This window comes from Falco cherrug, chromosome 5 (genome assembly GCF_023634085.1).
Source record: "Falco cherrug isolate bFalChe1 chromosome 5, bFalChe1.pri, whole genome shotgun sequence".
Lineage (NCBI taxonomy): Eukaryota > Metazoa > Chordata > Aves > Falconiformes > Falconidae > Falco > Falco cherrug.
The window spans coordinates 24335687-24350815 of NC_073701.1; the positions used below are offsets into that span (position 1 = coordinate 24335687).

General features: G+C 37.1%; 1 protein-coding gene across 11 annotated transcripts in view; it reads right to left on the reverse strand.

The window, feature by feature from the left end:
- Positions 1-15129, reverse strand: part of ERC1 (ELKS/RAB6-interacting/CAST family member 1) — a 304473-nt gene that overhangs the window by 120110 nt on the left and 169234 nt on the right. For 9 of the 11 annotated variants that reach the window (XM_055711657.1, XM_055711655.1, XM_055711653.1 and 6 more), the window contains one exon: positions 292-423. The exons of the other annotated variants lie outside the window; for them this stretch is intronic. In XM_055711657.1, coding sequence (XP_055567632.1) covers positions 292-423 — 132 coding nt within the window. The remainder of the gene's footprint in view (positions 1-291; positions 424-15129) is intronic. 11 annotated transcript variants of the gene reach the window in all.

Genomic DNA, 15129 nt, shown 5'->3' on the forward strand with positions numbered 1-15129 from the left:
TTAAATATGTTCAATGAACAACACAGTGAACCTAAGTATGCTTACACATAGGAAGATAGCTTTGACAGGCAAGACAGATCAGAAGAGTTGCTACTTAATATTGTAAAGCTCAGGATACCTTGTATTTCTTTATAATTTCAAGAAGATCTTACCTATGAAATAATGTTGGAACAGAGATACAGGATCATCAAACAAAACCATCTGTGTTTCACAGTAAAGCAGGGAAAGTAGTACTTTACTGTCTGGTTACCTTCCTAAGAGGACTACCAGTGACTTTATAAGATTGCAGACCTGTTTCTCAGCATTGATCCTGGCTGACTCCTCTTGTGCTAGCACCATTTCCCGCTCTGCAGTTATCTGAACACTTTCTCTGAGTGCCTCTTCCAATTCTTCAATCCGATCATCCTTTTTACGTAGATTGTCCTGGAAAATGATGGGAGACTAGGTGAAGACCACTTGTTTGGAACTATAGCCTTTTAATCAACCAAGTTTTATGTCAACCAAAATGTGTTTCTCCCTCCCAAGGCACAACTGCAGGCAAATTCTCTTCACACAAAGGAAAGGAAGATGAAGTGGTGCAAGAGTAGGAGGAAGACTACAGTAAAGAGAAGGAGAGAGCAAGTAGAGCAGGACCTCAAAGCAAGAGTGCTTGCCCTCCAGGTTGGACATACCACAGTCCTGATTATACAGCATAGATAAGCAAGGGTTGCTGGTAAATAAAGATTAGTAAGCAGCTCCAAAGAAGCATAGAAGCCAGAACTGGTGGGAAGGTAGCAGGCATTCAGTGCTGCCCATTGGCTCACACGTTCACTAGCAGGTGTGGTAAGAACGGAAACAGTGCTGCAGTTTGGAATTTGCCATTTCCAGGTTAAGGGGGAGAGAAGCAAACATTAGCCCAACAGTTTTCCCACTGTTCAGATTAAGTCTTTAAGGAAGTTTTTAATCAAAAATTCTCTAGAAATTATGAAGGGTTCATCTGGGCTGTCTGAATCTCAGACATTCAAGTATCAAGACTCCCTTAGAATTTATTCTTCAATTCAGAGCATCTTCACAGTTGCAAGTTCAGGTGTCCAAAAATATTTTAAAGACCATTGAAGAAAACTGTATTGCTCCTCAGAAAATATAACATTTTATTGGTTTACACAAACACTGTAACTTAGAAAAAATATATACAAAATTAATGGTATTGTTATTTGTAAAGGACACCCTCCTTACTTTAATATTGCTAAGAAAATACATATGTATCTCCTGCTTCTGCTGCAGCAACTTGGACAAAAGACTGCAAAGCAGGCTGTCTTGAGAGGTTCATATTAATGTCTTGGACCATGTCTGCTTAACAAATCCATCAGAAGTTAGCAGCTTGATGGAAGACTTCTGCATTTCTTGTCTTGCAGATGGGTTTAAATTGAAGGGTTCAGATGAGATACTAATGCACATTTAAGTTACCACATGGGCTTTTTAGCCATCTCAGTAGCAGTGGAAGAATCAAAAATGTTTCCCTTTGTTTTTTTGCATCTTGCATTTTGTTAGATTTATTCCTTTGTCTTCTGTCCTTTTGTATTTCAGACTGAAATTTTCCACTGTTTCTCCAACAGTATTTCACACCATATAAAGAATAAGGAGATGACTGACTTGGAAAAAATTTGACCTTGCAAGCTTCATCATGCAAAAATTAGTCATTGGATTTTAAAGAATGAACCTGACTTATTCCTTAATTCCTTCTTTCTAGGACTTGGGATACATCACCAAGGATACTTGCTGTATGAACGCCATTTCTGGCAGTCCCAAAACTGCCGCTTTCAAAGACAGTGTTCCAGCAGAGATGCAAAGCTTTGTATCAGACCAGTGCAAGACCTCTGGCACCACTGCTCTTGTGTAGAGAAAGGCTAGTATTCAACCACTAGCTCAGGCAACAGTATTTGTTATGCTTTGCAGTGAAAGGAGCTTTCTGCTGATGGTTACTTTCCAAAATGGATTCACAGGGCAAGGAATTGCTGATTTCTAAAGAAGCAAATAGAGAGGTCTAAATTTCAAAAATAGGAGTTGCAGAACATGCTTTCATACTTTTTCGAATTTTTCTGAAACACTGATAATATCTTCCAAAACGACTTCATAGTTATGATTAGCCTAACTGAAGACTCATCAAAAAGATGAATAACAAGTTTACAAAAAACCTCAGTACAGAATATTAACCGTGCCAGACAGGAGAAGTATTTACTTGCCTATCTGCATTACACAATACATATTGACTGTACTTCTTGATATATTATTCATGGATAGCCAAGGAAGTGTGGAAGTATAGCTGTCCATTTCAAACAAGAGAAGTGGGAATGGTTCATTTGAACAGTTGCATGTAAAATGGAAACTGCTTTAAAATAAGAATGCAGAATAAAACACTCTCACACATAAGGTATGTCCACTCTTCATCCCAGGTAAACATTTAAGAAGTGAATTCAACACTGTATTAACCTTGACACCATGCAGTACTCTGAACTGTTGAGGGACAGGAGGAAGAGCAATTGGTGGTACCAAAACTGATAAGGCAGTGCCCCATTACCTGCACTTTGAAAATCTATATTCATATATATATAATTACTTTTCCTAAAATAATACACAACCTTTTGCATATATGCAAGAGTGTTGCATGTTAAAGAAGTCTGGTGTTGACTTAAACCAATTGCCTAGAAATGATCTTATTTAGTCTAATACTAATAACCCATCCAGCAACAAGAAATTAGTTACAAGTTTTCACTTTCTGTCTCAGACAGATCTAGTTAAAAGACATGCAAGTTTACTCTTGTAATGCTGTCACAATGTGTGTAACCACCTTACAAAACCACACGGATGCCTGGCAGGAGTAGCAGATTGTTGCTTAGCCAGAGAGCATCTCCACTACTGCAGAATAGTCTCAAGACACTTTTAAATAATAATTTCATTTCTAGCTCTTTGATTCATGACTAACTGATTAGCATTGGAATCATTATTTTTTAAAATACAAGCTGCTGTTTCAGACAAAACATACCAATAGAGAAAAAGTAAATAAAAGCAAACCAGCATTTGCCTTTTAACATACCGGCATGTACCGGCATGTTTTTCCAGTTGTTTGGCTCTAAATCTAAAACATGACAGGCTCATGCTGACCTTGAATCTGTGTTGCTGTTGCTGCTTTCCTCTTTTTAGATAAATGAAGTGTTCTATCTTTATTATGATAAGCATTAAAGTCTGGAGAAAAAATCGGTTAATTATAACTACAGATATAATTTTTTCCCTGCAGTGACTGATCTTCTGAAGCAGTGGACTAGAGTACAACTTGAGGTGGCGGTCTCCTTGCATGAAGCTTATACAGATGACTTCAGAAAAAAAGGTATTACTTACCTGTACATTAAGTGGACTCTTCAAGATGTATTATCTACCCAAATATGTCTGTGAGCCTCCCTCCCTCCCTCTCCTCCTATATCCCATGTCCATATCCATGAGATTGTGCAGCAGAGGTGGAATTAAACAGGGACAGAGGAGATAGCTCTGCCTTTATGCTCACTGGTGGCAGCACAAAGAAAATGAAAAACCCATTTGATACTGTGGCAATGCCAAGAGTTCAGGCAGAATAAAAATTTTTGCTACCTATACTATGATGCTGTAGCTGATTCCTATGAAAAACTCATTCCAATACATTTGTCTGAAAGGAAAAGGAGCTGTGACTGACTGATGCACATTTCTGGGCTTTTTCTTTCACTTCAGGAAGGAAGTGGTAGGATGTCCAAGTGTGCATGTTAAGAGGATGTATCAGTTTAATCCACCCTGCATTCATATGATGTGTAATCTCTCAAGAAGTTTTATGAAAGTGCATGAAACAGGATATATGTTTTCACCGAGGCATTTAGGTTCAATTAAATCTGAGGTATCCTGGCAAACTTCTTGGTAACTTTGTCTTGAACTAGACTCACAAAGGTCTTTATGGCCTAATTTCACTCTTTGAATTGGAATTAAGGTGGATTTCTCTAGTTAACTCTCAGGAGAGATTACTTAACAGTTTGAGAAGGCAATGAAATGCTTCTTTTAACTGTCAAAAACATTTTTAGGACTAGCCCGTCACCCAGGTATGGAGAAATCATGTTCATATAACCCTGTAATTAACATAATTAACATAATAGCACATTCTATCTGTGTGCTTTCATAGACCAGAAGGGAAGAACACAGTACTGTAAATGTTACAGTCTCAAACAGTGAAATTATTACCTCATTACAAAAACCTACTCCTGTGAACTATTCCTCTTTCTAATCACGTATTTCCTCAAGAAGCTATAACCTAGATAACGAACCCAATGATAATGATCTCAGTCCATTCTAGACTGAGGAAAACTCTCCCTAGAAAGAAAAATCCTCCTTTGGGAATTGACCTTCCACTAGATAAGTAGAACCTGGCAACTCCAGACTGTCAGCTGCCTCAAATACTACTTAAAGCTTCCCCCACGATACAAACTGGCATTTAGTTATTGATAGAACAAATTCTTCACCAGCATTTGGAGGCAGTAAATCTACAAACGTTAGGAATTGTTCAGTTAAAAAATATGAAGACCTGATTAACTGCAACTCTAAAGCGCATGCTAGTTGTTTAATATGAAAAATTGAAATCTTACTAAGTTTCTTCCATAAAGTTCCCTTGTATCCTGTCTTTGGTCACAACCAGTACCAAATGAGAAGAGGAAGAATTAGTTCTACTGTAGTCAGCCCTTTACTGAGGACTTCTGGTTTGCCATTTCAGGAGTCTACCAAAAGACTCTCACTAAATTATGGAAGGTGGATTTCTGCACTGCTGAACCCAGAAGGAAAGATGCTATCCCAAAATTGGAAGGCTACTCTTCAGAAGAGGACAAATGATGAAAATAAATCAATTTTTTAATGAATCTCTGCTTTTCTCTGAAAAATACTTGTAAAAACCTGCAGAAAAGGACAGTTACAGACACACAGGCCTACAAGGAATCGATTATTTCTATGAGAAACAGGCAATGTCTCTTCCTGATAGCTGCCATGCTTCTGACACTTCTTTCCTGCTACTCTAAGCTTGCCACTCCCAACACAGCAATCTGTTGGGTATGTTGCTTTTGTATAGGTGCTTTTCATTAGCAACAGCCTTAACTGATTGAAGTACTTTGCCAATACTAACAACCAGGTTTACCATTTAGCAGCTCACACAGTGTGCCAACAGCTTTAACATTTTGCTTCAGCTGTTGCAAATTACCCCATCTGTATTTTTTAAAACCTAGAGGGACTATGCTTCTATCTAACCACAGTGGGTCACAGCATGCACTATTGGAATGAGACTCAAGGGTGACAATACAGCTGTGAAAATGTTCTGAAGTGAGCAAAAAGCCATAGATACCTGTAATTGTTATGGGGGTTTATGTGTGTTTGTTTTGCTTGGTTTTTTGAGAGGCTAACTGGGGAAATGCTGCTGTAAAAAGATTTCTTTTTCACACATAAATCAATACTATGACTCAAGACTCCTAAATTGATATGAGATTACAGCAAAAAACAGAAGCAGTTTTAATTAGGTGCACTATTAATATGAACCTCAAACCCATATGTTATTCCCTTGGTACAGCCCTGTTCCTCTGAACTCTCCTTGCCAGTGCCAGTGCTGTAGCATCATCATTTTACGAATACATCACAGTAGTTGTAAGGCCTACCTTTCTTTGCTCATTTTCAATCATTCAGCAAAAAACAGAGCATCAGAAGCAGCACACATAGACAGCTAGCTATAGAAGTTCACTTCTCTTGTTTTCCCTGTTTTTCATAGCTGAACATATGACAAAACCTGCTAGTGATACACCACCACTGAGGAAATGTTTACTCAGCAGTTGATGCCACTGAATCTCTCCCACTCTCAATTTCAAAGGGAATTCCTGAAATCACCTCTGGTCTCATACATTCATTTTAATCTCTGATGTCTCTTTCTTGATTTTCATCATAGTAGAGTAGCTATTGTATTTGTGCTAGGAACTGTTTCCTTTAATGCAGCCATTAGTTCTGAGATAGGGTTAACAGTCTAGAGATGCTATTGCTAACCACTATTAATTTTACTTAATGTAAAAAATCCTCAACATTATTTCACGCCATACAGATGTTCTCCTAACTCCCCAACTTCAAACTAGAGACCATAAAAACAATTTCATGTCAGAATTAAATTATCACAATTTCTCACACTATCTGGGAACACCCAACCCACCCACAATTGCCCTGGAAGCCAGATGCGACAAGTGAAGCTAATTTCAAGGAAAATATCTGTCTTGGTTCAACCTACTAATTTCAAGCTACTAATGAAATACGTATAAGGAAATTTTTGCTTTAAATATTAAAATCTGGTTTCTGTTCTCAGTAACTTTACCAGCAAATGCACAGATCAGGTTTACCACTGTATCTAAAATCTAAGGATACATTCGAAGAAAAGAAATAAATATACTTATGACTTGGACACAATAACAGAAACTTTAAAAAATTTCAGCAGGAAAGGATCAGGAAGAACAGAAGGACTTAGGCATGCAGCAGCAGTCAATTCATATGTATGTATGGAACATGAAACCTATAACATACAATTAATAAGAACAGAATACTCAGAAAAAGTAAACATTGGACATTTAGCTACTAACACAATAAAAAATGAGTTTAAAAATATTGAAATGAAGTATTTGAAAAGAAAAGCTTCTTGTTGGTGTATTTTCAGTGTTACACTGGTACTATCATTTAAAACAGGCAACACAGCATTACAATATAAAAATTACAACTTAAATTCACTGGCATAAAACCCAAAAGGATGAGAAAGTGGAAACTCTTCACATTCTGAGAGATTCTCACTTTGTAGGAAATTCCAATTGTTTCTATAAAAGCTCAGATTAGTTCAGAGGAAAAATAGTTATTGTTTTCCTTTAGCCCTAAATATTCCAAAATGATCATCTATTGTTCTCAGCCTGCAAAGCTGGAAAAAGTACTCCCTGGCTCTTGTCTTCACTCATTTTTTCTTTTCATGTTCAAGTGTTAAAATTTATTTAGTATCTCTTTGAACAGAAATTTGTCCTTATGTTTAGTATTTTCTTCCCTTTCTTTACCTTTTCTACTTTTGCCATATCCTTTCTGTGGTGGATGGCCCACATCATTGCACATTATTCACAAGATGAATGCACTGCTGACGTATATCATGGCATAGTAGCATTTTCTGTTTTGGCATTTAATATTTCTCAACATTGTGTTTTTAATAGTTCTGCTAAGCAATAATGTTTTCATGAAACTATTTATTCTAATTCCAAGATTGTTGGCCTATGATAATATAGATAAATCAGAAACCATTGCTGGTAAGCATATTTAAGCTCATTTCTCCTGACATATATTAATGTCATACTGATTATCTGCTGTTTTATCCATGAGTTAGAGTTAGGAGATACCTGTAGAGCTATGCAGGCTATCTTTCCTTTAAATATCCTGAATAAATAAATAAATAAAATTCAGAAATTTAGAGAAATTTAGTCTCATTCACAAGAAATGTTACACTTGACATTTACCCAGACACATTACCTCACCATAAAACAGTATCTGTTCCACAGCACTGGAACGTCAAGTCATGTGCACTTATAATGCAAAAAAAGTTTATTGTTTAAGAATATTCAGTGGTTCTTCAAAAGGAGGAAAAGTACCTGGGTGGTGACTGGCATGGAGAAGAATGCTGTGCCCTAGAAGGGCATGGATAACTGTTGTTGGGACACTGAATTCCATTAGCTTTTATTCCCTTGCTTTTCACTCCTTGCTTTGGAAAATCAACTGACCTCAAAGATATCAAGACTGAGGTAGAATTCAAACACCAGCAACAAAAACAACACAATGTCCTAAACTGAATTTGTTGATGAATTTTGACTATAGACACCTTCTAGAATGTTAAGGAGACTGTCCTCCTTTAATTGTCAGTAAAAGACTAAGTGATGCCAATACAGTTACTTTTTTCCCAACACCTGCATTCAGATCAGAGTGTACCTCAAACAAAATTCAACAGCTGAAAGGACTGGTGCTGACTTTTGGTATTTTAGAACCTTCTGCCAGTTATGAATACATGATTTGCAGCCTAAGCCTCAATCCCAGCTAATATGTGCACATCACAGTAAGGGCAGTTCTGATAAAATCCTATGGGTGTGTAAATTTGAGCCAAAGAGCAAAATTTAATAGGAAAAGTGCTAATTAAAGATAGAATAGGCTTATTTCTATAGGGGGGGTGGGAATGGGGAAGTAGTTTAAGGGTGACAGCTATTTTGGCAGCTTAGTAAGCAAGATTAAGGAATAATAGTGAGTTAGAATTAAGTGAATTAGGTTTATTACTACTTGAAATGAATTAGAGGAAATTTTTAAAAGGAAATGCTGAAGAATTTGTTGCCACATGTACAGAACTAAAAAAAATTCCATGTGCATTATTTTTTAAAAATACTTTCTGAATTCTGTCTGTCTTAAGGTCCCTATCATCACCCCATCCCCTTTCCTCTTCTATCGGGCAAAACAAGAATAAGGCAGAATAGCAATTTTATTAAACAATGAGACTATGAAATGAGCCACAGCAACTGGGCATTTTTACTCTTGGAGAGAGATGAGTTAGGAACCATTTTCAACACAACAAGTTAAAAAAAAAAACAAACAACCTTGTGAGAGAGGGAAAAGGGAGGGGGGAGGGGAAATCCAAAGGAAAAAATGCAAATTTATTGCCATTTCTGAGGCTCATGAAATCAGACACCAAAATGAAAAGAGAACTGTTCCTCCCCTTGAATGTACTCCTATTGTTTTGCTTAAATCTGGCCTGCAATGTTTTCTGCTCTCAGGAGAGACCTCCTCACAGGAACCACACCATGTTGTCAACAGTGACATTAATCTCTCTGACAGTTTTTAGGAAAGGAGTTTGAACTCAGATACTAATCTTGGGAAAAAAAAAATCCATGCAAAAAACATCTAGCGGTTAAGGTTGTTGGCATGCATTCAGCTGTCCAGTCCTCACTGTACTTAGTTTCTGGCATATCATAAAGGGTACCAACCCTGCTCCCTGCCAAACAGGCAATAGAGTACAAATAGCAGGTTTCATCTTCCACTGACACCTAATGTTTCTGCAGAAAAGACTGGGTGAAAGTGTGTCTGGAGAATAATATTCCTGATGGATCACAGAGAAATTTTAGGATGTAGGGAGTCCTCTTTCCTCTATTAAAAACTCTCAAGCCATATAATGGCTTTCTCTCACTACAAATCTCAATTTGCAGTTAAGGAAATACTGGGATAATTGGGAGACTGCCTAATGCTAGTTGTAAATAGCGACTTTCACAAAATTTTTCCAGCTGTCTGTTCAAAACTGTATTTTTACATTATAAAAGAAGACAGAGTCAAATGGTTCATCTTTTTTAAAGATGTGAAGGCAGTGAATACATCTAACCTGAACATAATAAATGAATGGTAAACTGAACTGTAAAGTGAAAACAAATAGAGCAGATGGCTAAGTGTCTGTCCAGGGATATGCTTATCCATTCCAAATGTCAAGCCTCTTCAAGCTTAGTTTCCATACATATTATGGTTACAAGTATTCTGCAAGGAGTGCTCTCTTTTGGTCAGACACAGGAGAAAGTAATTCCTTAACAACGTATTTAATGTCATAAACATAGCTACATAGAATGACAGACTCTGTCTCTGTAAGAACTGCCATATCAAATCTAAACCCAAGGTCACATATTTATTCTGATATTCAGAAATGTATAGTATATTTTAGACAGAGAAAAAACCTGCATCTTCTTGATAACACAACTGAACAATTCATATAGTAACAGTAACCTGTTTCTGAGACAAATCATCTTCATGTCTAAAAGTATATTATTTTTGTTGTTGCTTCAACATGAAAAACTGCACACATGAACAATGAAGTTAGTCAGATCTTATAAACGTTCAGAAAAAATGGCCTTGCTAAAACTGGAGACAGGGCTGTCCCCACAGTTTGCTTGTGGCTCACAGCTCACATTGTAAGAATGTTAAAACACCAACATCTCACAAATCCAAGAAAACTAAGAAATGGGAGAGGTAAATTTACACTTTTCTAATGGTTGCTCATACTACTATATACTCTGATTGTATGCAGCTGTTTGGAGAAACAGGTATCAGATTTCTGTATGGAAAACTGGGAAAACGCATTAGAAAGAGACCCAGGTAAATACTCTAAAGGCTTAATGTGTACAACGGTTGTCTTGATGAGCTCCCTTTATGTAAATAGATAATTACTGTCTCACAAAGTCCATCAGATCCACATGTGAAAGGATAAGAGATGTAAATGACTAATATTCCTAAGAACAGGACCTCATGTGAGCAGATCCTACAGGGCTTGACGTCATTCCTTGTTGTCAAGATATTTTTCCTACCCTGTCATGTTTACTTTCTGGTGATCTGTTAGCAAGTCTTCATCCCCTTCCTCAAAATAAAGTTGTACTTTATGACTTCAACAGAGGAACAGAGAAGAAACCTTCATGGGCACCACTATCTTGCTGAGACAGAAATCCAACAGTGTTAATTTTTACATGAAAACATAATTTTTGTTCATATCATGCACTGATTTTAGGTACTGTGCAGTATTTCTCCACTGTTCAATGAACTAGCTTTTTTTCCAGCCCGGTTTCTGTGATGTTAAATGGTAAAAATTGTGACAGTATTAACACTGTGAAAATGCCCAAGTCTTCTTTCCATTAGAGAGCATTACAAATGAAGAAGAGTATTGTCCATAACTACTATATTGCTTCACACAGATATAACAACATATGAAGTGAGACTGTTTATTCATCATCATACATTGTCTGTCATAGAAGTAGATATATCCAGAAATGCTTAATTATGAGTTCCTGAAAAAAAGGCTGCAATTCAAATTAAGATCCCCTCCTTGAGAAACTGCCTTCACTGTAAGTCACAAAAAGCCTAGCTAAAAGGTAATCATTTTTGAAACTTCTCCCAGCCATCCACGAAGGTTAGGAAAAGCTCTCTTGACAGGGAGAGCTATGACATGATAAGAACAAGAACTAGTTTTTCTCAAAGTGTCTGCCAGCGTCAAATATTTGCTTGTGTTTACAGTGACTGCACACATCTGCTGAAAATCACAACCCTGCAAATAAGTATAGAATGTAACATTGGTGGAACACTGTATTTTCTGTAACATATTGTAAAAGTTGATGGAAATTAAAATTGCTACTGGAATATTACCTCACTAACAAATCATGATGCATATTAAAGTCTCTCCTGCATATGTACATCCTGTTTTCTAATGCACAGCCAGCTGTCACAGAATCTCTCAGAGAAAGGGTTGGAGGGTCAGATAATCCCAAAACCACCTACTGGCTATTACTGCATTTAGCACAAACAAAATAGGAGGAATCATTTGCACATATTTATTCCATTTTAAGACTTTTTTATGAGGTATGCTTGTTCTTTAGAGCCTGCACTTGTTCCTACCTGCTCCCTTTTCATTACCAAAAGTCCTATGTAATACTGACAGACAGACAGTACAAAAGTGATTCACATCATGTTTGAACTCAGAATCACATTTGGCGTAATTAACAAGATGTAACAATGTTAAGTTTCATCCCTTATGTGACTGACAAGAAAAACATAGCCCTTCAAAAAACGCTAACAAATTTCTTAAAAACTGACTGCAAAGTGAACACATATCCTTTCAGTGCTTTATGTCACGAGTTCTGTCCTAGATGACAGACAGATGGTGACCTAGAACTCAATAGTAGGGAAATTCACCATTTAGTGAAATTACAGCCACCTGCATAGGTGCTAATGGCATGTAGTCAGGCCCAAGGAACACTTAACACCTAAGCCTGAGCAGCACAGAGAACCACCCAGGGACAGGGAGGCCAAAACTACTCCCTGATGTAATTAATGTCTAAAAAGTACTGGGAGAGGAAGGGAGGGAAAAAGAACATTTTGATCTGTACAATTCCCAAAGATGTATCAGAGCTCAATGAGAAAATACAGGTCCGATATGTCAGATTGTTCCCTGGAACAAATCCTGCAGATGCAACACGGCAATCAAGAACAGATTTCTACCGGGCTGAAACAAAGTAGCTGACAGTTTCCTGGGCCTTAACATGTTGAGCTGTGCTATCCAAGGGGTAAAGAATGTACACTTCACTCAGCTGGCAGGCAAGTCTGGAATCTGATATGGAAGTGGTCTATATGGAAGAGAAATTAGCCGGAACTCAGCACGTGAAATTCACTTATCCCAGGAAAACAAGTGACACCATTTAACTAGCATAACCAATTCGCTTCAAAGCTGATGGTGCCTAGAAAGTTACAGAAGAAATTTTTTGACTTTCGAGTTTGGAAAGCTTTTCTTTAAATCTAACCATTTCTTCAGAAGCTTTGTACACACTGTCCCAAAAGCGAGTTCACAGATTAATTAGGGAAGCATGATCTCTTTTATTAACAGCTGGAAGATGACAAACCATCATTTTCATCATGGCATCGTATTACCATCAACAGACCAGAAAAAAAAAAAACCACCCCACCTTCAGCCACCCTACTCTCAGGATCCGATCATAGCATGTCAAGAGGAAATTCTTCAGTAATTTAAGATCACATATACTGGGTTTCACTTCGCCTTTCACATTTTTCGACATTGACATTGACTGCATGTACATGCTATGATGCCTCATAACAAATAGTTAATTAGAGTAGAATAGAATAGACTATTTCAGTTGGAAGGGACCTACAACGATCATCTAGTCCAACTGCCTGACCAATTCAGGGCTGACCAAAAGTTAAAGCATGTTGTTAAGGACATTGTCCAAATGCCTCTTAAACACTGACAGGCTTGGGACACTGAGACTGGTATTCAATGAATTTAGAAGGTTCATTTGATAAGAAGGTATTTGGCTACTTACCCATTTCATCAAGTTCTGACTGGACCCCAGTAAAAGCATTATTAAACAAAAACCTGCACATTTGTTTATGCTGAAGCTTCAGATCCTTCCTCTAGAAGGCTATTTTCCCTATTTAAAGCTAAATATGATTAAATAATCATATAATCACAAGAAACAAACAACATATACTTGCATATATAATTAATGTATTAGGAATTATACACTGAATTATCTAAACTTGGGTGTGGAAAAAGAAGAAAAACATCATGAAGTTTACTTAGGCTTACATTTGTTCATTAAAGCGTTCAAGTATGTTTTACATAGCTTCTGGACATACAGTTTGTCAGCAGCAGTTAAGAGACTGATGTATAATGGCTGCAATATAGATCCAATAGTCCACAACTCCATGCCACAAGATACACAGAAAATTCCTCCTAAAAACTCTGGAAGATGCTGGAGTGACAGAACAAGAAAACAATAAGCATACTACCTTCCAGATGTCAATTCCAAGTACCCATTGAAATATCATGAAATTTCAGTAAATGTTATCTTTCCAGGACAAGGCAGCGTATCAATTCCTTTTCACAAGGCAGTGTATCAATTCCTTTTCACAATAGCCAAGCTTTAGTTACTTGAAGCAAAAATTTTCTACTCCAGCCCAACAGCTTGTTTTTTTCATCCTGCTTATAGACCAGACACTCGTTAACCTCTCAGATCTCTGGAGAGTTGTGGTTTAAGGGAACCCAGGAGGAAAAGACAAATTTGGAAAGCCATTTATCCATCTCGCTAGAATTGAGACATTATGGTTTTCATTCTTCCCCCACTCCCCAAAACACAAAATTTCCGTCATCAGAGCTCTCTGAATAAACGAACATTTTGTTACTGGACTCAGGAAAAAAGAAACCACATGCCTGTAAGGAACAGAGAGAGGAGGAGTGGAGTATGTGCTTGGGAGAGTGTTTATTTGACTGGATTGCAGACAGTCAACCGAAGAACATGCAGATCATATATTTTTAAGCATTTCATAATGTCTTATTATTAATTCCAGCCAAAACCACCAAGACCAAAATTATCTGAAATTAGTGCTTCTGTGTCCTGACCCCAAAGCCAACAATGGTTGCATTAAAAAAGAAAAAAAAAACCAAACCAAAACAAAACAGAACAAAAATCTATGAGCCTCTCATGTTTAATTTTATTTTTTTGTTAATCGATTATAAGGCAGTGCCCTTTTGAGTCTATGGAGAAGACAGGTCTCCATAACTAAGTAATTGCAATGTGGTCCTGTGTAAATTTTACTTCCAGGAAACCAAAACGTTGCAGTCCTTGAGAGAGGGAGGCTACAAGCAGAGGGCTCTTCTAAAGGAAAGAGTTTTTATTGAACCTGTCACTTGTCATTAAACACTCCATATTTTACCTTAGCCTCATATTTTCATTAGAGCATACAGACCTTTTTCATCTCTGAATGAAAGCATTCCCTTCAGCCTTATGTTGAATACGGGGAAAGACTCTCTAAAATTGAGCCCACCCAAACAGGACAATTAGGTTCACAAAAGCAGGAAAGGCACTAGGGAAAATCAAATAATATTAGTACTATGGTAACTAACACATTTCAGTATTGACTACCATATCTCACTTCAATCTTAAATTCTTACATGCGTTTAATAATGTCTACTTTTAATCTTAGAAATGCTTGCATATAATTATATAGAAAGCAACAGACACCAGTGCACGATAAAACACAGCATAAGCAAAGTGGAAAAAAGTATGTACTGCTGTGTAGACATCTCTAATTGGAAAAGCTGAATGTAAAAGGGTAAAGACAATAAGATTGCACACTTTGATGACATCTTTGTTCCCAACTTTGGCTTTGTTAGACCACAAGCCTACAGCAAAGTAACACGGGAGAAAGAGAGAGAAATATCAAACAACTTGGCTTCTTCAAAAGAGACAACTGGTTATTGGCTTCTTGTTCCAAGATGTAAGTTGGTTAATTTGAAATTAAGAAAAGAGGAACTATTTAGAGCAAAATTATGCTAAATATGCTATTTATAGCTTTGTATCTATGACCTCTCTACTGCTATAACTTTGTAAGTGAAGAATTGGATAGGACATTGTAAGGACAGCTATACATTCTTAAAGAACTCCAATACAAAGCACCATTTTTTGCCACCTAATTTCTGAGTTGCCTCACTGCTGCCACCAAAGCTGCACAATC